This window comes from Chlorella variabilis (assembly GCF_000147415.1).
Source record: "Chlorella variabilis unplaced genomic scaffold CHLNCscaffold_5, whole genome shotgun sequence".
NCBI lineage: Eukaryota > Viridiplantae > Chlorophyta > Trebouxiophyceae > Chlorellales > Chlorellaceae > Chlorella > Chlorella variabilis.
The window spans coordinates 2,175,813-2,198,574 of NW_005435083.1; the positions used below are offsets into that span (position 1 = coordinate 2,175,813).

Here is a 22,762-nt window from a genome sequence, read left to right on the forward strand (position 1 = left end):
GGGGCGGCTTTGGACGTTGTGGCGGCCTTGGTCTCGGCGGCGGTGGCGGTCTGGGGAGGCGTGGTCTAGGGCGAGGAGGTGGCGGGCGAGAAGATGCGGCGGCAGCAGTGGCGGCTGAAGGCTCGGTCTCGTGCAGCTCGCGACGACCCGTGTGGCAGCTGGCGGCTGACCCGCCAACTGCGCAGGATGTCTTGACACATGTGGCAACAGCAGACTGGGCCTCCAGCAGGGCTGCAGTGCAGCAGCAGCGAAAGGCAGGGTGCAGGCCGGGCAGGCAGGCAGGCAGCCTCGAGCAAATGGCCGAGAAAGGAGCGGTGGACATGCAAGCACAAGCGCGGCGGCAGGAGGTGCGTTCTTGGTCGGCCTGCACCTTACTGCATCCATTCTGCCAGCATCAGCACGCAGCGCAGCTCAGCTCACCAAGTCCCAACAGTAGCAGGAGTGATGCTGGGCTCCGTGCTGCGTCTACGCGATTACGGTGCCGGCGGCGGCGGCGCTGGTCCTCGCTAATAAGTGGCGGCGGCGCGGCGGGCGCAGGCGGCCCTCCAGCGGCGCTGCTCCCTACGTCCATGCCAGCTGGATGAATCAATAAGAGGCTCGCACGCGCTGGCAACTGACCAGCACTGGCTGGGTGAGCACCGAGCACTGCTGGGCGGTTTCGGCACAAACCCTAGCCGACCGCTTCTGTGGGGCATTACGAGCAGAAATCAGTCGGGTTTAGGGGCGGGCGCTCTCGTTATCTGATTAGCTCCGCGTCCTGCATCACGACGTCAGCCAGCTGCTGGCCCACCTCCTACCCCCACAGCACGGCGCATGTTCTGCTTAAGTGTTGCATCCTTCTGAAAGACGGCCAGCAATGCCCATCAAACATGGTAGGCAATATGCCGCTCGGACAACAGTCCGCCTTTTTGTCCGCCAACCAGCTTATGATGCTCCTCCTATCATGTCGGGGCTGACATGTACAATGCAGATAGGCCACTCGTCCTATTCCGATTGATGTGTACACCAAGGCACACTGTCGGCCGGCCGCCGCGGGGGCGCTGGCGGAATCCAGGGTACTAATTGAGGAGGAGAGAATGTGTTGCAGCACTAGCTTCACATCCTTTGTGTGTCTCCTGAAACGGCCCAGGCCGGTTGAGGCGGAGCAGCACGGGCCTCCGCTTTTCAGGCCGTCACAGGCCAGCAGGTGGGCGACCTGCTTGCACGCCGCTCGGGTTGTCGGCGATCAGGCAGCCTGAGCTTTGCGTTGCTTCGTGGAGCCCCACAGTAACAATCGCCATGGCATGTCCCGCATCGCCTCTCCTCCAACTGCTGGGGCCTTGCAGTGCGTAGGGCGGAGCAGGTTGATTGGGCTAAGGAGGTCGCGTCCGACTCCCCAAGATGGCGCCTGTGCCCGGCGCCGCCGCCGCCGCCCTACTTGCCGCGGTGCTGCTGCTGGCGTGCAGCCCCGTGTGCCAGGCACGGTCGGCATCTCGCTTGGGCGAGGCTTCCAGCGGGCTGCGGCGGCTCCTGTCGTATGCCATAGTATGGCCTGTCACCGTGGAGAGCCAGTGCTACAGTGAGCTGAGCTTCTACCTGCTGGTCAACTTTGACACCTACGGACATAATGGACCCCTGTGCCTGGATGTGCCCGAACCGGCCCTGTGCCAGGAGTATTTCGTGCTGGGACCAAATGCTACCATGTCTGCCGCCTATGCCAGCATCTCGACCAAGGCCTGGCTCCTGCTGGAGGATACCGACTCGTTTGCGCGCCCAGCCACCTACACAGACGGCGACGGCAGCCTGCAGTACGCCACCGTGTTCAACGACCCCTGCCAGGCCGGAACCGAGGGCTGCCTGCCCAAATTCAAGATATGCGTGCCCGGCTGCCGAAAAAAAGTGCATGGGATGTGTCATGTCGTGGCGCCCGCGCCTTGCCATGCCACACCATGCTGCAGTGCACATGGACGGAAGAGCGCATCCCGCCTGGCGCCCATGCCCTCTGCTTGCCGCTTGCTCCAGGTTTAGCGAGTGGAGCGGCGTATCTTTGTATGTCGACGTGCGCTGCCACCGCTGCCGCTGCTCCCCCTGCTGCAGGTGGACGTCAGCCAAGGGCCAGTGGTGTTAAGCTGCGAGGAACCCATCACTGCCTTTGCGCCCACTGCAGCCCAGGAGCTGCAGGCCGACGCGCCCGCCCCACCACCATGACGCCGCGCCCGTGACACCGCCCGTGACATCGAGACACCGCGGCCCGCCCCAGCATAATTGTTTTAAAACGCAAGCATGGATCTTCCTGCTGCTGCATGAGCGAGCTAGCGCGAAGGTTGCAGCGCTTCAACACCCCTACTGCTTCTTGGCCGCTTTCTTCTTCTTGCGCAGCTCAACCAGCTCCGCCTGCCGCTCCGCCGCCCGCTCCGCCCGCTCGCCCTGCAGCGCGGCCACAACAGACAGCATGCTCAGCAGCTGCGGAACGCTGGTGCATGAAACCGAGCGGGCAGCTGCCAACGAGCGTGGGCGGGCTGCTCGAGGCGCAGCACACAAAAGGCAGCAAGGCTGGCCTGGTAAACTGGCTGGCATGCAGACGGGGCAAAAAGCAAGTATAAGCACACCAGGGAGCTGGGCGGGCACCCACCTGGATGTATTCCACCTTCTTGCCCTGCTTCTTCTGCTCAATCTTGCGCCGTGGCTCGATCAGCGCGCGCTTCTGCAGGCTTTTGAACCTATCCTTGGCTAGCATCGTGGTGGGCTTGAGGCGCCGCAGGCTGCCCGCAAGCTCGTCGCTTGTCAGCACTTGCAGCGGCATGGGCTGGAACTTGTGCTTGCTCAGCTTAGGGGGCTCGGCAGCCAGACGCTCCTCCCTATCCAGCTGCAGGTGGAGGCGGGCGGGCAGGCAGCGCGGAAGGGGCATTAGACTGGGCAAGCAGCTGAGAGAGTGGCACCTTGTGACAGCAGCAGCAGCGGATGGTTCCGCGGCAGTTGCAGCAGCAGGCAACATCGCGTGCCTGCCGCCGCAGCCGCGCCGCCTCCTTCTCCTCCTCCTCTTCGTGCAGCTGCTGCTGTATCTGTTTAAGGCTGGACAGCTCGTGCCGCTGCGCCTTGAGCTTGCGCTGCAACAAAGGGGTCGCCGAGAGAACACACATCATACAGTCGGGGTTTAGTGGTAGCAGCAGTGCAGAAGAGTCAGCAGCGGAAGCCCCTCTGCCAGTCAAGGAGCAGGTGGGCCGCTTCGGGCGCGCAGCCAAACTAGCTTGCCTGCTGCTCCAGCTGATCCTCTGCGTCCCGCCGCCGCTTGTCCCGATTCCGATCCTTCTTGGTCTTCCGCTCAGCATCCTGAAGGAGATGCATGAAAGGCAGGCAGGCGGGCGCAGCAGGCCAATCCCGTCAGCTTGTGAGCCAATGGGGGGAAGGCAGATACCTCAGCTACACCGCAGAGCAGTATGAGCTGGGCAGGGCCCCCTGGTGTGCCATAGTGTGCAGGCAGGGCGCACCCGCTTGCGGCGCGCTGCCTCCAGGTCCCCTCCGTCGCCCTCCGCCTCCTCGTCTGCATCCTGTGCATCCGCCTCCCCCTCTGGCCCTCCCTCCAGCGTCTGCAGCAGCGCCAGCTCATCGCTCTCCGGCTGGTAGTCAACCGTGCGGGGAGGCGGCACCGGTTGCAGCTCCTGCACGCCAGGACAGCCGGGGCGTCCAGGGCAGGAAGGCTCAGCAGCCTGGCTGGGTGGGTGCAGAGCCAGCCAGCAGCCAGCCGCAGCCGAAACGGACATGGGTGGAGGGTTCCTGCAGCAGCCTTGCCCTGCAACTAACTTGCAGCACTGTAAACACCCTCCCCTAATGCACCTTATCCAGCAGCTTGCGCGTCTCAGCCGCCACCGCCGTGGCAACTGCCTCCTGGTGCAGCTCTGGGTCTGGGTTGTACGAGCAGCCAGCGGGGTCAATCTCTACCGCAGGCACGGCCGGGCGCAGCGCCTCGGGGCCCCGCCCCACTGCAGCCGCCACCACCAGCGCGCGGCGCGAGGCGGGCGCGGCGGCGCGGCGCTGCCGCTTGGCTGGCAGCAGGCCGTCGGTCCAGCCGTCGCCCTGCTGCACGAGCGCCTCCCAGGCATCGAACGCAAGGGACTCTGGCTCCCCGACCTCCTTCAACCCTCTCCTGGGCTTGCTGACGGCTGCCGCCACCGCCGTGCCGCCCTGCTGCCGCTTAGCGCGCTCCTGCTGCTGCAGCACGCTGCCCTTGGGCTTGCGTGCCACAGCCACGGCGGCCGGCTTGGCGGCATGCGCGCCCTGCAGGATGGCCTGCGAGCGAAGCACCTTCTGCCGCGCCGCCAGCTTGCGCGGCAGCTTGCCCTGCTTGGCCGCCTCTGCCGTGTCCTCGTCGCCCGCCTGCACACAGCGCAGGGGTAGGCCAGAGGCACTGCACACGTCTCGCAGCCGCCACTGTGCTGCTTCAGCTGGGACGCGAAAAAGAGCGCACACACATACACATGACTGGTGCAACCCGGGAGAGAGCCATAGCCAGGCAGCTTGCCTTGTCGATGAAGAAGAGGTCAGCATCAGGGACACCGTCCACCACCAACCCCTGCCGCTCCTCCCGTGTCTCCCGCTCTAGAAAGTCAATAGCCTGTTAAGGAGGTGGGAGACGGCCCAGCGGTTCACCGGTCCCAGACAGACAGGTGTTTGACACAGCCATCAATGGCCGGATGCCGGCAGCGCAGCTTCCCAGCGCAGGTCAGCCAGCCGGTGGCGGCGACGGCGGCGGCGGCAGGCGGCGGTGCCCATCCAGCATGCATTCGGGCATGCGGCCCGCCATGGTTGCGCGCCCCGCCACCGCCGAATGCTCACATCCTGGGTGTTGAGCCTCCTGTTGGCCTTCTTGCTGTGCGCCCTGCCGCCGCGGTTCTTCTTGGATTTGGCGCCCCGTGCCATGCTGAGAAAAATTGGGGGTGGGCTCGCATGTATTTCGGCTGCGCTGCGGGGTGCCAGAGGCTTTTTCGGCCCCGAGGGAACCATCTGCTGCGCCTGCTTTGGAGTGGCGGCGCCCAAAGCGGGCATCGCGCTCACGAAGGGCATTGTGCATGGCATACATAGCCCACCCCAACCCAGGAATGGCAGCGGACAAGCGGGACCCGCCACTGCGCCTGGTGTGCAGCGATGAGCTTGGGCAGCTCAAAGGTGGGTGCTGGGGTCGTGCAGGGGCGCTGGTAGGCTTCAGTATGACGTTTAACACGCTGCGGCACATGGCCGCCCCGACGCCATGCAGTGGTGCAGACCGCCGACGGCGACCAGCTTGGCACCGCCGCGGTGGCCTCCACCTGGTGAGCTGGGCAGCTGCCTGCTGTGAAGCTGCACCATATGCGATGCGCCGCTGTGTGTGTGCATCCTGCTCAGCAGCTCCAGCCAATGCATCCTGGGGCGCGGTGCTATTGCGTGCTGCTGCGCCCCTCGCCCTCTGTCCCGTGCATTCCCATCCCTGCCCTTCCGCCTGAGGCGCCTCTGCAGGGGCCAGCCCTTCAAACTGCAGTGGATCGACTGCATCGCGCTGGGGAGCGCCAGCGGCATTGGCGACACAGCCTCTGCGGTCCTGGCAGTGGCGCGCTGCAGCGGCAGCATCGAGCTGCTGTCGCCGCTCGCAGGCGAGCTCCTGGGCACCATCCCCGCCACCCCCATCACCGCAGCAGGCAGCGGCAGCGCGCCGCAGCAGCAGCAAGACGCCGTACGCGTGCGTGGCCTTCACCTGCTGTGGGGCGCCGGCGGCAGCGGCAGTGGAAGCAATGGCGGCGGCGCAGAGGGCCCGCCTCCGCTCCCCTCGGTGCTGTCTGTCACAGAGGGCGGCACCGCCAGCGTGCACGCCCCGGCTGCAGGCAGCCGCGGATCCTGGGAGCAGCAGGCCAGCTGGCAGGTGCCTGCCGGTGTGTGCTGCACCGCGTACGACCCAGCCACCGGGCGGCTGGCGGTGGGCTGCCAAGGCACCGAGCTGCGCCTCTACGACTGCGCCAGCGGCGACCTCGTGTTCGCCTTCAAGGGCGGCAAGCCCAACAGCGGTGCGGGTTGAGGTGGTTGGTTGCTGGCTGCCTCCTCACAAAGGCTCGGCCCTGGCCTAACGTCCTCCTTTCTTGAGCCACACCTGCAGTGGGCCTAGTGGACCGGCCGTGGAACACAGCCATCGTCTTCCTGCCGCCGCTTGCGAGCACAGACAGCAGCGGCGGCTCCGACGGCGGCCCCGGCGACCGGCTGCTGGTTGGCACGGGCTACCAGAAAGTGCGGCTGTACGACAAAGCGAAGGGCAAGCGGCCGCAGGTGCGGCCCTGGTCCCCAGCGGGGCCTGGTCAGGGGCTGGCTGGAAGGCTGCTATGCACTCTCCTGCCTTTCATGCTGTTCCGTCCAGGGAAGCGGTGCATCATGGCGCAGCACAGCACAGCGCAACGCAGTGCAGTGGCATTGTGCATGGAGACTCATTCAGCGGGCTGCCCCTCCCGGTGCCTGCAGATGGAGCTGGCGTGGGGCGAGGGCCGTGTCACCTGCATGGCGTTGGAACCACAAAGTGCGCTCCCCATGCCGCTGTCGCTTCTCCTCCTTTCTCATGTCTGCCGCTTGCCTCCATCCGGTTCCCGCATGCCCGGCCTGAGCGGTGCGCCCCTCTGGCTTTCCCTGCCTTGCAGGCCACCGCGTCTGGCTGGGCAACGGCCTGGGCCAGATCGAGGTGCTGGATGTGGTCAGCCGGCGCTTCTCGGGGGCGGTCAAGGGCCTGGCGGGCGGCGTGAGGGCGCTGGCTGTGCACCCCACGCAGCCGGTGCTGGCCTCGGTGGGGCTGGACAGGTACCTGCGCCTGCACGCCACGCACAGCAGGCGCCTGCTGGCCAAAGTGTACTGCAAAACGCTGCCCACAGGTGCGCCAAGGGGCTGGGCTGGGCTGGGCTTGCCATGCGGGCGAGCGGGCGCCATCGCGGCGCATGCTGCCGTCCCGATGCCGTGCTGCATGCCGGCTGCTGTTGCTGGGCGCTGGGCTGCTTTGATTCGCGTCCGTGGCTGATCACTGGGATGGAGTGCGCTTGCAGGGTTGGCGCTGTGCCCGACAGATGCCAGCATGCTTCCTCCCATCGAGCAGCAGCAGGAGCGGAAGCAGCGGCGGCGGAAAGGCGCAGCCAGCAGCGAGGATGATGACGATGAGGAGGAGGCTGACGAGAAGCAGGAGAGAGCGCCACAGCGCAAGCACAGCAAGCATCGGGGTGCGGGCGGCAGCAAGCGCCAGCGCGACAACCGGCGGCGGCAGCAGGGGGCGGGAGGCGAGGCACGGAGCAATTGACTACAGCTGGTCGGCTGCCATGTGCAAGCTCTACTTTACAGCCCAACCGATATTGTGGGGTCAGCAGGAATGAATGAGGGATCAGTGCTGAATAGGTGCAGCGGAAAATGGGACAAACAAAAATGAAATGAAATCTAGCAGAGGGGCGGCAGCACAGCCAGCGTATCATTCAGGCGGCTTCTGGCTGGCGTCGCCTGCTGACATTGGATGCGGGTTGCCGCCAATTGCGCCGCTTCTCCGCGTTGCTTCCAGCGACTGCGTTGAGGTGCTGGAGGCCGGCGTGCTGGGCTTGCCGCCTATACTCTCCGCTTCCTCGCCTGCTGCTTCCTGTGCAAGCGTCGCCTTGTCTGCGCCACCCTCCAGCGCCTCCGCTGCTGCCGCCTCCTCGGCCTCTGCCGCCGCCACCTGCTGAGCCCGCTGGTAGGCCTTGGTGATCCGGGAAAAGAAGGGGACCAGGGCGCTGCCAATGAAAACCTGCAAGGGGTGGCACGCGCCATAAGCTCTACCCTTGGCTTTGCCAGACCCAAGAAGTCAAGAGGAGCACTCCAGGAAGATCTAACTCAACATGTGATGCCCTCAGTTCACCTGCACCAGCTGGCCCAGCACTGCCGGTATGGCCAGCAGGCCCTGCTGCGCGACATCATTTGTGATGTAGCCAATCACCGCCACCGCCACAGGGCCCGACTTCTGGCTTGCCATGATGGAGGTGGCGATGTTCTCGGGAGGCGGCATGCGAAAGGCCAGCCTGCAAGTGCGGGCGCACCGTACGTAGCGCATCAACGAGTAGGGTGCAGGTACGCAGAGCAGGCAAAGCAAGCAGGCTGGCGTCAGTGGCGCGCTCACGTGGTGACTGCGAAATTGAACAGGAGGTACAGGATATGCTGGGCGGCAGAGAGCAGCAGCACGTAGACAATGCTCACAAAGGGCTGGTCCATCACTGCACACAATGTGGGGCGCAGAGGTCAGCAATCACTGTCAAAGCCGTGGCGATGATTCAAGGCGGCAGGGGAAGCGGGGGACAGCCTGGTACCGCAATGAAGCAATCAAGCCCTCCTGCGCACAGCTTTTCAGTTCTGCTATGGTCCAGCCCGCAGCGACACTCACACACTGACTGCGCGCTGGACAGCACCTGCCACACAATGAAGGCCAGGTTTGCTGTGCTGAACAGCGACAGCGGCACCTTGTGCCGCGCCACAAAGCCCGCGGCACCCGGCACCAGCTCGCGGATGGCCTGCACAGGTGCAGCCAGTCACAACAGACTTGAGTGGGTGGCGCAGGTGTGGGTGTGGGCGGCATGTGTGGGGAGGGACGTCGGCAGCTGGGCTGGCTGGCGCACCTTTCCAATCAGCGATGGCACCAGCACCGAAATGATGAGGTTGACGAGCAGGGACACCATGTCAATAGCGAGGGCAAAGGCTGCAAGGGATGGGAGGGCAGGGTGGACACCAGTGTTCCGACCCCAGCCATGCAGCACAGGAGTGGACACGGCGGACCCGTGTGTGGGGGCCCGGGCGCGGCGTTGGCGCACCTGTGCCGCTGAAGAGCGCCTTCAGCCAGAGCGGCATCGTGAAGATGCCCAATATGTTGGTTCCAGCTGCAGTGCAAGGGTGGGCAGAGGTGAGGAGGCAGATACGGTACCAGACACTTGCTCCGGCGAACACAGCCCCCACGGCCACCGCCCCTGCATGATGCATGGCAACCGCACCGGTCAGGATGAGCGCCAGTCCCTCGTTGCCGCCGCAGGAGCGGACCAGGCTGATGCCGATGCCCAGCGTCTGTGGCGCGGCGGTGGTGAGCGTCAGGCCGGCTGTGAATTCGTCTGGGGTGAGCGGGATGGCGCGGTAGGCAAAGCCTAAGCAGGGAGTGATGGCCAGCGTGGAGATAAAGCCGTACAGCACGCCCAGCTTGTAGCGCCACACCTTCCTGATGTCGTCCGTCTTCAGCATGGCCCCACTGATGAGGAACACTGCATGAGATGATAAATAATCATGAGATAAACAAGTGCACACGGCAGCAGCAAACGCCCTGGTATGGCTCGTGGCATGATGAGCGGACAGGCCAGCGCACCAATCATGATGTTGATGATTTTCTCGATCTGGTAGGCCCGCCCGTTCACATAAAACTGCAGAAAAAAGGTTGGAGATCACGTGGTGGCAACCTTTCCCAGACCAGTGCGCTGCTTCGCCGTCGCAGCCGCGGCACACCCACCTGCACACTAGCCACGGCCTTGCCGGGGGCTGGCCAGGCAAGGGCAATGGTGGCTGCGACGATATAGCTGATCAGGAGGAACTGGTCGATGAAGATTTGCAGGCATTTCGCCCAGACCCGCTTCCAGTCCACCATCGCCCCGGCGGCGGCGGGCGGCGGCGGCGGCGGCGGCTGAGTCGGCTCCCGCGGCGGAGCCGACCAGACTATACACTGATCGTGCTCAGCCAAATGCTGGTGCAGCGAGCGGCAGGGCAAGGGGTGGCAGCGATTGAAGCACAGTGGCTTAAGCTGCGGCCTTCTCTAAAATAAAAGAACACTGGCATGCATGATAGATCAGGCAAAGGACCTGTTGAGTAATCGTTGGGAGAAGTGCCAGCATGTTTTGCCCGAGTTGAGGCCTGGTGGCGGCTGCCCCACCTCGATGTCTCTCCCCCTTCCAGATCAGGTTATAGAGCTTTGGGATACAATCAGGTTCCACTACAGATGCCTGCATGATATCCCGAGCCTGCCCAAGCAGTGCAGTGCCGCCGCTGCTGCCAGCCGCCTACCGCTCCTGCTGGTGACATCAATCGGAGAAACCGCAGAGTTCCACAGGCCGGCAAAGAATACAGATTTCCTCCAAAAATACACTGGTTGGTTGCATGCCAGGCACCTCCCTCTCGTCCCAAACTCGGTCAAAACTGGCGGTCGGCGCGGCACGCGACATTCCACACAATGGTGCCAAGGACATACAGCGCCGCGGTGGCCTGGAAGATGAGCGAGAAGCTGCCGGTCCTCTCCAGCACAAAGCCGCAGACTGCGGGGCAGGGGCATGGCAGCAGGGGAGCAATGCTCAAGGCCGCAGCGCGTGCAAAAGCTGCGTCCCATCCCATGTTGCGCCGCGGCCCACCGAAGTACCTCCATGCCTACGCTCACCCGACACCCCCAGGATACCCGCCAGGCTGCCAAAGGTGTTGCAGAGGCCAAACAGCACGCCCGCGTGGCGGGGCGCGATGTCGCTCATATTGGCCACAAAGCCCGCCTGGCCTGCATGCAGTCGCGAGGCAGGGAGAGCAGCGGGCAGGTTCACTCGAGCGCCGCGCAAGCACACTTGGATGACTGTGCAGCCAGGCTGATGCACCATGGCTGGGGTGTTCTATCGAGGTATTCAGGCATTGCCAAGGGCCCCACAGGCAGAGGATGGCCCCAAGCAGGCGGGGGTGCGCACCCAGGGAAGTGATGCCCAGCGCTGCCGTCATGCAGAGCAGGGCCAGGGGCGGCGAGATGGCGGGGTTTGCCAGCGCCATGAGCGCCACCACCGGGCCTAGGAAGGCCGCTGTCTGGATGCCCTTGCGCACGCGCAGCACCGGCACGCCGCGCCGCACCTGAAGCAGCCAGGCAGGCGAGGCGAGCAGGCCGAGCGGGTGAGTGGGGTGCGGCGAGCTGGCGCAGGGAGCTTGGTTGGCCCCCCGTGGCGCGCAGCAGCCAGCGCCGTATCCCAGCACTTGGCCGAGCGATGCGCGCTCCGGCAGCACTCACCAGTCCGTCTGCCAGCAGGCCCGCCGCGCTGCTGCCCACAGCCATGACCACCCAGGGCACAAAGCTCATCAGGCTGCTGGCCCGCAGGTCCATGCCTGCGGCAAAGCAGCCGTGGGAGAGGCAGAGCAGAGCGGGGGGCCCGGTTCAGGCAGCCAGGTTGACAGGCAGCATAGCAGACCTGCTCCTTGCAACCACACATAACAGCATGCTTGGCAGCCACGGCACCCACCCAGCACTCTGTAGAAGTAAGTGGGCATCCAGTTGAGGTAAATGAAGTAGCCCCAGTGGTTGACTGCAGGGCAGGCGCGGACACGCGTGGGGCGTGGGGCGTGGGGTGATGCAACAGAGGTGGCGGCTGGGTGCGAGTGGGCATCCGGTCCTATGACACACGGCTGGTGACTGACACGTGAGATAGCGTGCCGCAAGGAGAGAGCGGTGGACAGCCAGCGGCATGGCAGAGGTGCAGGCAGGGCGGCAGGCCCGCACACCAAAGTTGGCGACGATGATGGCCCAGGTGGCGGGCTTGCTCATCAGTTGGCCCAGCCCAATGCCGCCGGCGCCGCCGGCTCCTCCTCCGCCGCCTGCCGGCGCCCTGCCGGGCACAACCAGCATCCAGAGCAGCAGCAGCGGCGCCCCGGCCACCCCAAAGAGGTAGAACAGCGCCCGCCAGCCAAAGCGCTGCAGGATGAGCGGCGACAGCAGGAGGCCCACCAGGTTGCCTGCGGGGGCAGGAGCACCGGCGCCGCAACGAATGACAGTAGCTGGCAGCATGAGGGGACCTGTGAGCGGCAGCCACATAAGGCACCACACATTGGTGTGCAACCAGCAGGCCTGTCCGGGAGTGCTACAGATTGGGGGGGGCCTCACCACACACGCACACCTGTGTGGAAGCCTGTGAACACGGCCCCCAGCGCTGTCGCCTTCTTGGATGGGTCGATGTGGCGGGCGATGAGGTTGTTCATGGATGGCAGGGCCACGCCTGGAGGGAGGGAGAAGGCGGGAGCCAGGGGTGCAGGCTGGGGAGAGAGGGCGGGTTGTGCGGGAGGCAGCTGGGCAGGCAGCCCAGCCTGCACAGCATGCAGGGAGGCCGCCCTCGCTCCCCTCCCCAAGCTCGTGCCGCCCTGCCCGCTCACTCACCCTCGCCAAAGCCCACCAGGAAGCGAGCGGCCAGCACCGCCGGCAGCGTCAGCCCCGCCGCCGCCGTCCAGGGCGTGATGGCGACGGCCGGCAGCAGCGCTGAGGCGAGAGAGAACCAGGCGATGCCCGCCCCCATCACTAGCTTGCCTGCACCACATTGGGGGCAGGGGTGGCGGGCCTGAGCAAGGATGACGTAGAGAGGCATGGCAGGCGAGAGGACAACAGCTCTCAGCTCCTTGTGTGCCCCCGCTGCCCGCCGCACCTCCGTATCGGTCGGCCAGTGTGCCGCCCAGCAGCTGCGTGGCCAGGTAGCCCCAGAGGAAGGCCGACTGGAGGCAGGTAGGAGGCAAAGCAGGCAGGAGGGGTGGGCAAACTAGAGGGAGGCGGATGCGGCACAGGCTGGGTCGCCACGGGGCACTGCCTAACCAGCATCGCACACCACACCTGGATGACGCCCTGGGTGCCCGCACTCCACCCCAGCTCCTTTGCAATGGGCAGCATGGCCACACTGCAGCAAAGGGGGCCGCACCGCACAACATGCACGAGGTGAGCCCGAGCTCGCTGGCATGGGGCTGAAGACGGAACTGCAGGCAGCACCAAACCGGAGCGCAGCGGCTACCTGAGGCAGATGCGGTCCATGTTGCACAGCAGCAGTGCCAGGGCTGTGGGCAGCACGACGCGCGCAAAGCCGCTGCTGGAGGCTGGCTGCTGCTCGCCGCCTGCTTCGACAGCCAACCCGCCGCCTGTCGCCCGCGGTTGCAAGGTGCGGCCGCGAGCGTGATTCCGTCTGGCTAGACCCTGGTGGCACAGACTGTTGGGAGCACGCCAGGGGGCTGGCTGGTGAGCTAGGTCGCTGCTGCTGCCAGCTGCAGGTGCCGCCTGCTGCCGCCGTCCAAGCCGCAGCCGACGCCGCTTGGGGTAGTGGCTGTCCCCTGGCAGCAGCAGCACGGCTGCTGCTCTCTGTGATAACTGCATTTGCGTCTGGGAAGCTGCCGGGCCCTACAGGGTAGCGCAACAGCGAGACATGGTGCGGATGGGATAACAGCAGCGCCAATGTTGCTTGTTAGCCTCTGATATGACGATGCTTGAGATGACAGATGGCTTCAGAAGCGGGATGCGGGCTAAATGCATGCCCATGCCCAGGTTTCGGACGTTTCCATCAAGATATTTCGCGCCCGCGAGACGTCCAGCGCCCATTTATTGACAGCACACATCGATCCAAGCTTGCCAAAAGGTCCCCGGCCTGTCCAGCGTCTGCAGCAGTAGTAGCATGAACCTGCTGGCGTGCCAAAGGCCAGTTGTGGCTCCCGGGGGCCTCTTCCAGCGTCCACGAGGACAGCAGTCCCTGCGGGGCCAGCTGCAGCCCGCCCGGGCGGAGCCTTTCAACGAGGTGAGGCGCTAAGCCGTGGGCCAGTCTACTGGAGGCAGCACACCTCGCTGTGAGGGGGTCCCGGCAGCTTGTGGGGGCGGGCATTGCGGCTGCTGCGGGCCTGGTGGGGCCGCAAGGTGGCCGACCTGCGCCGCCGCCTGGCGCCGCCGCTGCCGCAGGGCGCCGCCCAGGTGCGCCGCCTGGTGGATCGCGACCGCAAGGAGCTCAACTTGGATGAGCTAGAGGCCACCTTTGCAGAAGACCCGGCAGTAGCGCCCAGCAGTGCGGCAGCGGCCGACGCCAGCAGCAGCGGTGTGAAGCCGGCGGCGGCGGCACCCGAGCCGACACCCAAAAGCCCCTTCCAGGTCAACTCCACACCAGCAGGTGCGGGCATGCTGATCGCACGGTGATGAAGCGGTGGCATGTGGAGTGCCTGCTGGGAATGCGGGGCGCATGCACGTTGATGGCCGGACGCCAGTCAGCCATTTCCCAACAAACCAGGAAGGTGTTCTGTGCTTGCCTTGACCGCCAACGATGCCGATTTCCTTGCGCAGACAAGACACCCGTCAGCCCATTCGGCCCCTCCAGCAGCAGCAGCGGTGGCAGCACCGCCTTTGGCAGCGCTGGCGGGACCGCCAAGCGGCCGTTTGCCGAGCCGGCGGGCCTCTCTCCCTACATGCCCATGCCCCAGAAGGCAAGCGGCACGGCACGGCTGCTTTGTTCCCTTGGCTGCCTCTTGTCTGGTGCTGCTGCTGCCTAGCGGGATGTGCCCGACCCGCCAGGTAGATGACCACCACCCCTGCTCTGTCTTCCTCCCACCCGCCGCCCGCCTCCCTGGCCCCGCTGTGGTTGTTTGCAGGACACGGCGCCCTGGTGGACCAAGATCACCACGACGCAGATCGTCATTGTGCTCAGCTTCACCACCATCATCTCAACCATGATTGGCACCTTCTTCTTCGTCCTCTCCACCGGCGCCATCCGCTTCAACGAGTGAAGGCTGATGGCCATTCTACCCATCATCATGTTCGTGTAACCAGAATGCTACTCTAAGTCTTAGCCCCCGATTTATTTGTGGTTTCAAGCTCTGTCTATATTTGGTTTGAGTTGCCGATCCCTCCCGGTTTCGGTGTGATACGCCTTGCCGCTTGCCTCCTTGAGAATGGAGCGGGCCGGTTTGCGGCCAACCGCTTCGGCATGTCAATGACTGGCGGGGATGCGCCTGCAGGATCAGTCTGCCTAGGCGGCTTCATAAAGCCTTGCTCACAGGCGGCTCACAAAACCTTGCTGTGTGTAAGGCAGCCTCCTTCCTGGGATGGCAACAAGTGACCATGGCAACAGCAGCCTGATGAGTCCCATCCTGGTGGCCAGCGGCGGGAGGGTGAACGCCCGCCGATTGATTGGAAGTGCGATGCAATGACCATACTAATGCCAATGCGGCGAGCAACCCAAAAGCGTCTTTTCGGTCGCCAGCAAGGGGACCGAGAGCGGGAGTTTAGGGCGCCGATGACGCGGGCACCCTCCAAATGTCGCACTTCTGGCTTCCAACCGAGATCATCCATGCACCTACACACTGCACATGAGTGCAACACGGCCGCCAGGCCGGAGTGAGCAGGCATGGTGCTCGACCGAGGGGGCCCAGCAGCGCCCTGGGGTCACCCTTGGGGCCTCATGCTGGCCCTTCATCTCCTGATGGTTCACCTGTTGATGCTGGGAAGTCCTGTGGCGGCGCAAAACGGGTGAGCGCCGGTTGTGACTGCACTATGTGCTCGCCTGCCAGGCCTCAGGCTCCTACAGGGCCGCCAATTGCATTGAAGAATTGCGGCGGAGAGGGTGGGGGATGCGGGCTGGCAGGCAGCTGCACCGGCGGCCGCCACCGTCCCGCACCGCCGCCTCGCGATTTGTGCGGCACCAGACCAACGGGGTGCTTGCCACATGCCTGCCATGCAGCTATGTGTACCAGCCTGGGCTCTGGCTGCGGGCATGGCAGGACGGCAGCCCAGTCGACGACTTCCCATCCAATTATGCCATGCTCCCCGCTGCCGCCCTGGTCGTCAACAAGCTGGCCGGCACCGTCAAGTGCTCCAAGCTGTCAGACTGCATGTCGCAAGGCGGGATAAATTACACGACAAACCTGGTGGCACAGGTGCGTGCCTGATTTTGAAGCAGCAGCACTAGCAGACCCGCGGATGCGCCCTGCTGCCGCTGATGTCGCTGAGCCCAGCAAGGCCGCTGGCTAGTTTGTCCATTGGCCGCTGCCCCCCCGCCCGCCTTGCCCTTGCTCCCGCAGTTCACCGGCGAGCTGCTGGTCAGCACCGAGGGCTATTACACCTTCTTCATGACAGCCGACGACAACAGCAAGCTGTGGCTGGATGGCACGCCCACCCTGGATGCCGACTCGTGTGAGAACGGCTGGCTTGGGGGCGCGGCGGCCTGCGTGGGCGTCCTCAAGAAGATCACCATCTGGCTGATCAAGGGCTGGCACCCCTTCCGGTGAGCGCCTGATACAGGCTGACTCTCTTGGCGTCGCATGCGCGTGCTGCCTGGAATCCAGAGGCCGGTTGAAGCACGTGGCATGGCCACAGGCGGTGGCCAGCTGCAGCTGCTTCCCAGCCGCTCATCCACTCCCTGGCCCACTCCCGGGCCGGCCCTCCTCCCTCTCCACCTCCTGCTCGCAGGGTGGACTATTACCAGTCCACCGGAACCGGCAGCTTGGTGCTGCAATACTCCGCCAGCGGCATCACCAAGCAGGCCATACCCACCGCCAACCTGCGTGTGCTGGCGCCCCCATTCAACAACACCAGTCCGCCGCCGCCGCCCTCACCGCCTGCCGTCAAGTGAGAGGCAGCTGTTGGGGCCTCGCGCCCATCGCCCTGCTAACACATCGTGTGTGGCACACAGGCACCACAATGCAAACCCTTTTTCCTCTCGCGGTGCTGCACGCTGCTGGCCTGACTGCCGCCCTGCAGTGCTGCGTTGCCCGGGTGCTGCAGCTGCCCTGTGACGGGCTCAGTGACGCTGGCGCTGACAGGGGCCACCGACACGACCGCGGCCTACGCCACCTGCTTTGCGCGCTTCACGCTGACGGTAGATGCGGGCTGTGTGGTGGCAGTCAGCTTCCCGCTGGCCGCCGCCAGCTGGTCCTATACCACGCTCTGGAGCCCCGTGGCGATGCAGGACCCTTACGTCGAGGTGGGGCGCCAGCAGATTGCTAGCTAGGGCTGTGGGTGGGGCAGAGGCAAGGAAGGGCGGATGGGCAGGCGTGCCCGGCGCCCAGAACATCAGTACTGCTGTGCACTGCCAAAACCAGGGCCGGACAAGTTGCTTACTGGCCCAGCCTGATGCGCTGCCGCTGCTGGGGCCATGCCAACCAGACTGCTGCCCCGCTGTTTACAGCCCTGTCCACGTGACCCGCTGCCAGGCAGCATGCTGACCAGCTTTACCGCGGCAGCGGTGGGCACGGCGCTACAGCAGATACTAGACACTGCGCTGTTTGGAAAGAACTTCAGCGGGGTCACGGGTGTGACGATAGGCGCCGACAATGTGCGCATCGCCACAGCAGCGCCCAGCAACACGCTGGCATACAACATCATATCGGTGAGCACCTGGTGCTGCTGCCTGCCAGCGAGCAACTGCGATGCTGCATGGCTGTCGGGCTGCTGGCTTGCCGCCTCCGCTGCGTTCTGGCCGCACGCTGGCGCCTCATGCCAGCCTAGCCAAGCCTTCCTCCCTCCTGCAGGGCTCCCTTGGCACCGTCCTCGTCCAGGGCACCTCGGCCTGCCAGGCTGGCGCCTGCGCCTACAACAGCGGCTGTGCCGCCGGACGCTACACGGCAGGAACGGGGGCCACCCGCGTGTGCGCACTGTGCCCGCCGGGCTCCTCCTGCGCTGGCGGCACCGCCGCAAGCGTTACGTGCGCCACTGGAAAGTCCGCCAAGACGGGATCCACTACCTGCTCCAACTGGTAAGCCGGCACCCGGGGCACCGACAAGCACCAGGCGGCAGCAGACTGCCAGCCAGCGGTGCCGCTCCCTGAGTACGGCACCGGCGCCTGTCAGCCGTGCCTACTCTGCTGCCGACCCACACACCCCGCCCGTCTTGCACCGTCCTGCCTGCCTGCAGCCCTGCCGGCACCTTTGCGTCCAGCACAGGGCAGAGCCACTGCACCCCCTGCGACGCGGGAGACTACCAGCCTCTCGCCGGCAAGACCACCTGCCTCAACTGCCCCCCCGACTCCTACGCCCACTTCCCCGGCTCCGCCGCCTGCATCTCCTGCTTCTTTGGGCAGCCCGTGGTGGTGGCGGGCCCCGGCGGCCTGACGGAGCTGAAGCTGGAGCAGCCGTCTGCAGGCGTGGTGGTGGCCTCCACCTCCGCCACAGCCACGCTGTCCTCCCCGTCCTGCGCCTTCAACCCTTTCACCGCCGCCTGCAACTCCACCCTGAGCCGCACCATCGCCATTGAAACCGACCAGACGTGCGGCGTGTGGCTGTATGTGCTGGCAGACACCGGCTGCTCCAGCGCCGACAACCTGACCCACTTTGATGGGTGAGCGGCTGCGCCCTAGGCTGCTCATGCAGAGCCCCAGCCTCATCTGCCCAGTCGCCTGCCCGCCCGCCTACCACTGCCTGGTTGCAGCCGCTCTGCTCCTGGCATCTTTTGCTGCTCAGAATACTCCTCCAAACAGTTTCCATTCTCCGCCCCGTGTGCGCTGCCTCGCGCCACCCCGCCCTGCCTTGCCTTGCAGGTATTATGCCTCGGCCAGCGTCATCTACGCCACAGCTGACCAGGGAGGGCTGCCGGTGGGCATGCGCCTCAACCGCGCCTCTGCCACCGCCATGGAGCTGGCTGTGTTCCAGTATGCCACAGAGCTGGGCACAGAGATGCCCACGCTGGCCTCCTGCACAGACATGCTGACGCTGCCAGGCACGGGCGCCACCTGCCCGCCGGGCACCTCGCCTGAAAGCAACCCGCAGGTAGGGAGGGAGGGCGGCCTTGGTTGGCCGCGGCACCCGCAGCCGCCGCCTGCCGCTGTGCGCAGCCACGCAGCTGGCTGCGTGGGCACGGCGAGCACCATCGCCGCGTGCTTGGCTGCGCCCCGCATGCACTCCCCAGCAGCCGCCGACCCGTCGCCACCCTGCCGCTGCTTGCCCGCAGGCGCAGGAGGGCATCTCGGTGTATCGCAGGTCGCAGTGCGCCGTGTGCATGCCGGGCTACGAGTGCAGCAACAACACGGTGCGCAGCTGCGGCATGGGATACTTCAACAGCCTGCAGGGCGCCTCCGCGTGCCAGACCTGCCCAGACCTGCCCCCGAGCCCCTCTGGTGAGCACCCCCTGCCTGCCCAGGCAGGCTCACCCTCGGGGTGGAGGCAGCTGCCCTGCAGCCGACCGCATCCCAGTCCGCCGCGGGGCGCCCGCACTGGACCCAGCCCGATGCTGCAGCAAGTGCGGAGGGCAGCTCCGATCTGTCCCTCCTGCGTGCCGCCCTGCTGCAGAGAGCCCTTGTGAGGATGACCTCTGCTACTCTGTGACCCCTCCCGATGTCGTCCGCACCTACTGCACAGCGTGCCCAGCGGGCACCTACCAGCCTGTGGCCGGCTCCCCCGTGTGCCTCAAGTGCCCTGCCGGCACGTACCGCGCGTATGGCACGCTGAGCACGCTTTGCGTGGACTGCCCGCCTGGCACCTACTCGGCAGACGGCGCCGGCGCCTGCACGCTGTGCAAGCTGGGCACCGCCGCGACCGTCTGGCGCACGCCGCGCGATCCCACATCCGGAGGCTGCCCCGCCTGGTGCGTGCTGGGCCGCCAGCAGCAGAGTGCCTTCACTGTTTGCCTTCCATTCTTGGACAGGCGCCATGCACTCTGCCATCTCTATGTGCACCGCTTCTGACCCCATATTTCCTGCTGGCCGCTCGCCCCGGTGCCCCTGCTCCCCTCCCTTTGTCACCTGTTCTGCAGCAACCCGGGCCACTATGCCGACGAGCGCGGCCTGCAGCAGTGCAAGTCCTGCCCCGCCAACTCCTTCTCTAACACCACCGGCGCCTGGAACTGCATCCAGTGCGGCCCGGGGGAGGTCACCCTTTCCACCTATGTCTACTCCGCACCCACCTACTGCATCAAGTGCCCCATCGGCACATATGCCACCGCAGAAGACTACCGCTGCTCCAGGTGTGCTTGCTGCCCCCCGTTGCATCGCCGCCTAAACCATCGCCCCGGCAGGCGAGCCGGCAGCGTGCGCTAAGCCAGCGTGCGCTGAGCCAGCCATGGATGGGCAGCATTGAGGCGGCAAGCGCGGCAGTGCTTCGAAGAATTCTGGCGGCAGCAGACCCAGGTTGCCTGCTGCGGCAGATACCATCCCAGACCCTCCCACACTCCCAGACATGTCGCTGTGCCTTGGCGGCCGCCCTTCCCTGCCTGCAGCTGCCCGGCGGGCTTTGAGACGGGCATGAAGAGCCCTGGAGGGTACCAGTGCCTGCCCTGCCAGGCCGGCTACTTCAACCCAATCCCCAACGCGGGGCTGTGCACCCCTTGCCCTCCCCGGACTTTCGCCACCAACACAGGTGCACCTCCCTTGCCCCTCTCGCGCCCCTGCCTCGTCAGCAGCAGCTGCCAGGTGCTGCCGCGCATGCTGGACGGCGCTGCTGGGGCCAGTGCTGCGCAGGGCTGCTGTGCAGGAGGCCCGCAATGACCGCTGCTGCCGGCGACGGGCCACACCTGCCTGCAGGCGCGCGGTCGTGCCGCGTCTGCAACGGCGGCTTTGTCACCGGCCTTACCGCCACGGCCACCGGGCAGACTGGGTTTGCGGCCACGGGCGCCACCCAGTGCGATGCCTGCCCGCTGCGCTGGTACCGGCCGTCCACCTGGACGAACAACACCTGCACCAAGTGCGGCAGCGGGCGGGAGACCTTGCAGGCAGGCGGCTCCACAGTCTGCCTGGGCTGCATGCCCGGCTGGACGCATCTCAACCCAAACGACACAGGCTGCACCATGTGCCCCCCAGGTGAGCACAGCCTGCTGCGGTATGGCATGAGGCACGGCTAATGTGAGGTGGTGTGGGTGAGGTGGGCCAGGCTGGGGCAGCACAGCTGTGCAGCAGCATGGCTGGACTGGGCGGCTGCACCCCTCCCGCTCCTTCCACGCTTGGCATGTGACCCCACCTCGTGCCCGCCGCGTGCTGCACACAGGCACCTATGCGGACATCCCCACCTGGTCTGGCAAGTGCCGGGCCTGCCCCATCGGCACGTATGGCCCCGACGAAGGCATCCCGTGAGTGGCCTCGCCTCGCGGCAGCCAGCAGCCCAGCCCCCGCAACCCTTGCTGCCGCGCCTCTCGGCCGCCACCCGCCCCCACCTGAACCCCCAACCAACGCAACCACCCCTGCTCCTGCACACTGGCTGCAGCAACTGCTATGTGTGCGAGCCCGGCAGCTATCAGCCCTCCACGGGCAAGACGGCGTGCATCGCGTGCCCGCGGGGCACTTACAATGAGGAGTCGATGAGCAGCAGCCCAGAGGCGTGCCTCAAGTGCCGGCCCGGCACATACGCCAACTTCACCGGCGCCGACGTGTGCAACGACTGCGATGGGGGCTACTATCAAGACCAAGAGGGGCAGACCTCCTGCAAGGTGGGTGGGTGGGTGGTGGTGAGTGTTAGGTTAGGTGAGGAGGCGGGCTTGGGGTTGTGCATTTGTGCGCGGTGGTCGCTAGCTGCAGCGCGCCAAGAACACAGCCTGCCTGTCGGCAGCGTCCGCCCAGCCGCCTCGCATGCGCCTCGCGGACCCTTCTCCTGCCCCTGCAGGCGTGCCCGCCCGGCTCCCACTGCCCCGAGGGCGCCAGCGCGCCCACAGCATGCCCGGTGGGCTACTTCTCTTCGGGGCTGCAGCCCTACTGCACCCTCTGCGAGACGGGCTGGACCAGCGACGGAAACGCCACCGCATGCTACCCCTGCCCGCCAGGTGAGGCGCCGCGCGCCAACTCTGGCGGCAGCCCCTGCAGTGAAGTGTGCGCGCCTGCCGCCGCTGTTGCGCGAGTGCCACCTGCACGGCGCTCGCCCTGCTGCACAGAGCGCATCACTCTTGGCGCATGGCGGTTGTGGTGGCTGTGCAGGGAGCTCGTGTGCGGCCCAAGCCCAGGCGGCGAGCGCCCTGTGCTCGCCGGGAACTTATGTATACAAGAACGCCACCACTGCCAAAGTCGCGTGCTTGCCATGCCCCAGAAATGTGCGCCCCCGCTTGCCGCCGCCTGTGCCTGCTGCTGGATGCTGGATGCGCCACCCTGGGTCTGATGGGCAGGGACTGCCCTGGTCTTGGGCACTCCACCTGTGTTCATGTTGCCCACCATTGTGTGCGGCGTTGCTGTGCTGCAGACATACACGACGGGCGCTGGCCAGAAGAGGTGCACCGCATGCTCCTCCAACCTGTGGACTGGCGGCAAGACAGGCCAGGTGAAATTGGGCGGCTCGCCACCCCTTGTGGCTCGCCAGGCCCGCTTGACTTCCTGCCTATGCATCCAAGCAGCAGAGGAGTGTGCTCCAACCTGAGCATACCGATCGTGCTGCTCTCCACTGGTGTCTGCAGTCCTTCTGTTGGTCCAAAGCCTCGAGGCTGCCTTGAGGGATGCAAGCGAATGCGCCGCCCCCCGGTCAATCCCAGCCACGCCAGTCGCACTCCGCATCAATAACAAACGCGATCATAGATAATAATGGGGCATCCCCCCCCCCCCCCCCGTACTTCTGCACTTGTCACTTATTCTTTAGAAAAATATTGCTGCTGCCCTTCTTTTCTTTGCCCCACATTTTCATTTCATGCATGGCGTGTTGCCACGCATGCAACACAGCCCTTGCTGCTTTGAACTACTTTCCAGAGCCGGCCATTCCGACTATTGGTTCCTGTTGAATAGAGTTGCATCCAGGACAGTAAATGATCCTGCCTGCCTTTGGGACGGGCCGCAAAGGCGAGCGACACGGCCCGACTCCACAACTAAGGCTGAAGTGGCGGTGGCGTGGGAGGTCAGAAAGCGCACATGTGGATGGCATGTGTCCCTCGCTTCACCTGCGCCCTACAGCACACACCAGCACTGTTTGACGAGCAAGCACTGTTGACGCATGCTCGTTTCCAATCGGTATTACAACCATCAGGTGTATATGTGGAACCAAGGGCCAGGTGGCGGCAGCAGGGAAGGAGTAGATGAAAGACAGTGGAGAGCCGAGAGAAAGAGCAGAACAAATACAGGCCTGGGCAGGGGTTCCAACCGCAGCAGCGGGAGTG

The 22,762-nt window shown here is 65.5% G+C and overlaps 5 protein-coding genes across 5 annotated transcripts; 2 read left to right on the top strand and 3 right to left on the bottom strand.

Moving 5' to 3' along the window:
- Positions 1-2,629: 2,629 nt before the first annotated feature.
- Positions 2,630-2,824, bottom strand: CHLNCDRAFT_15195 (hypothetical protein; the record flags this gene model as incomplete). The annotated part of the gene is made up of 1 exon (XM_005849899.1): positions 2,630-2,824. A coding segment is annotated over one exon (195 nt), but the record flags the coding sequence as incomplete, so codon positions are not given.
- Positions 2,825-5,075: 2,251 nt separating this feature from the next.
- CHLNCDRAFT_143321 (hypothetical protein) lies at positions 5,076-7,273 on the top strand (the record flags this gene model as incomplete). Its single annotated transcript, XM_005849643.1, has 7 exons — positions 5,076-5,142; positions 5,231-5,285; positions 5,470-6,011; positions 6,101-6,267; positions 6,457-6,511; positions 6,630-6,857; positions 7,047-7,273. 7 exons carry the CDS (start codon positions 5,076-5,078, stop codon positions 7,271-7,273), a joined length of 1,341 nt encoding a protein of 446 aa, XP_005849705.1.
- A 165-nt stretch (positions 7,274-7,438) lies between these two features.
- Positions 7,439-9,616, bottom strand: CHLNCDRAFT_143322 (hypothetical protein; the record flags this gene model as incomplete). Its single annotated transcript, XM_005849900.1, has 9 exons — positions 7,439-7,747; positions 7,859-8,018; positions 8,117-8,210; positions 8,378-8,504; positions 8,610-8,689; positions 8,802-8,867; positions 8,979-9,239; positions 9,341-9,395; positions 9,482-9,616. The coding sequence occupies 9 exons, from the start codon at positions 9,614-9,616 to the stop codon at positions 7,439-7,441; spliced, it is 1,287 nt and encodes a 428-aa protein (XP_005849962.1).
- Positions 9,617-10,155: 539 nt separating this feature from the next.
- CHLNCDRAFT_143323 (hypothetical protein) lies at positions 10,156-12,775 on the bottom strand (the record flags this gene model as incomplete). Its single annotated transcript, XM_005849901.1, has 11 exons — positions 10,156-10,277; positions 10,397-10,507; positions 10,689-10,845; positions 11,000-11,094; positions 11,229-11,291; positions 11,488-11,718; positions 11,880-11,978; positions 12,137-12,283; positions 12,399-12,465; positions 12,581-12,644; positions 12,756-12,775. The coding sequence occupies 11 exons, from the start codon at positions 12,773-12,775 to the stop codon at positions 10,156-10,158; spliced, it is 1,176 nt and encodes a 391-aa protein (XP_005849963.1).
- Positions 12,776-15,194: 2,419 nt separating this feature from the next.
- CHLNCDRAFT_143325 (hypothetical protein) lies at positions 15,195-22,108 on the top strand (the record flags this gene model as incomplete). The annotated part of the gene is made up of 19 exons (XM_005849644.1): positions 15,195-15,241; positions 15,453-15,648; positions 15,793-15,995; positions 16,181-16,339; positions 16,496-16,694; positions 16,899-17,099; positions 17,242-17,465; positions 17,624-18,046; positions 18,246-18,474; positions 18,656-18,821; positions 18,994-19,288; positions 19,457-19,666; positions 19,919-20,058; positions 20,223-20,498; positions 20,683-20,764; positions 20,899-21,121; positions 21,295-21,451; positions 21,862-21,890; positions 22,073-22,108. The coding sequence occupies 19 exons, from the start codon at positions 15,195-15,197 to the stop codon at positions 22,106-22,108; spliced, it is 3,495 nt and encodes a 1,164-aa protein (XP_005849706.1).
- Positions 22,109-22,762: the final 654 nt, after the last annotated feature.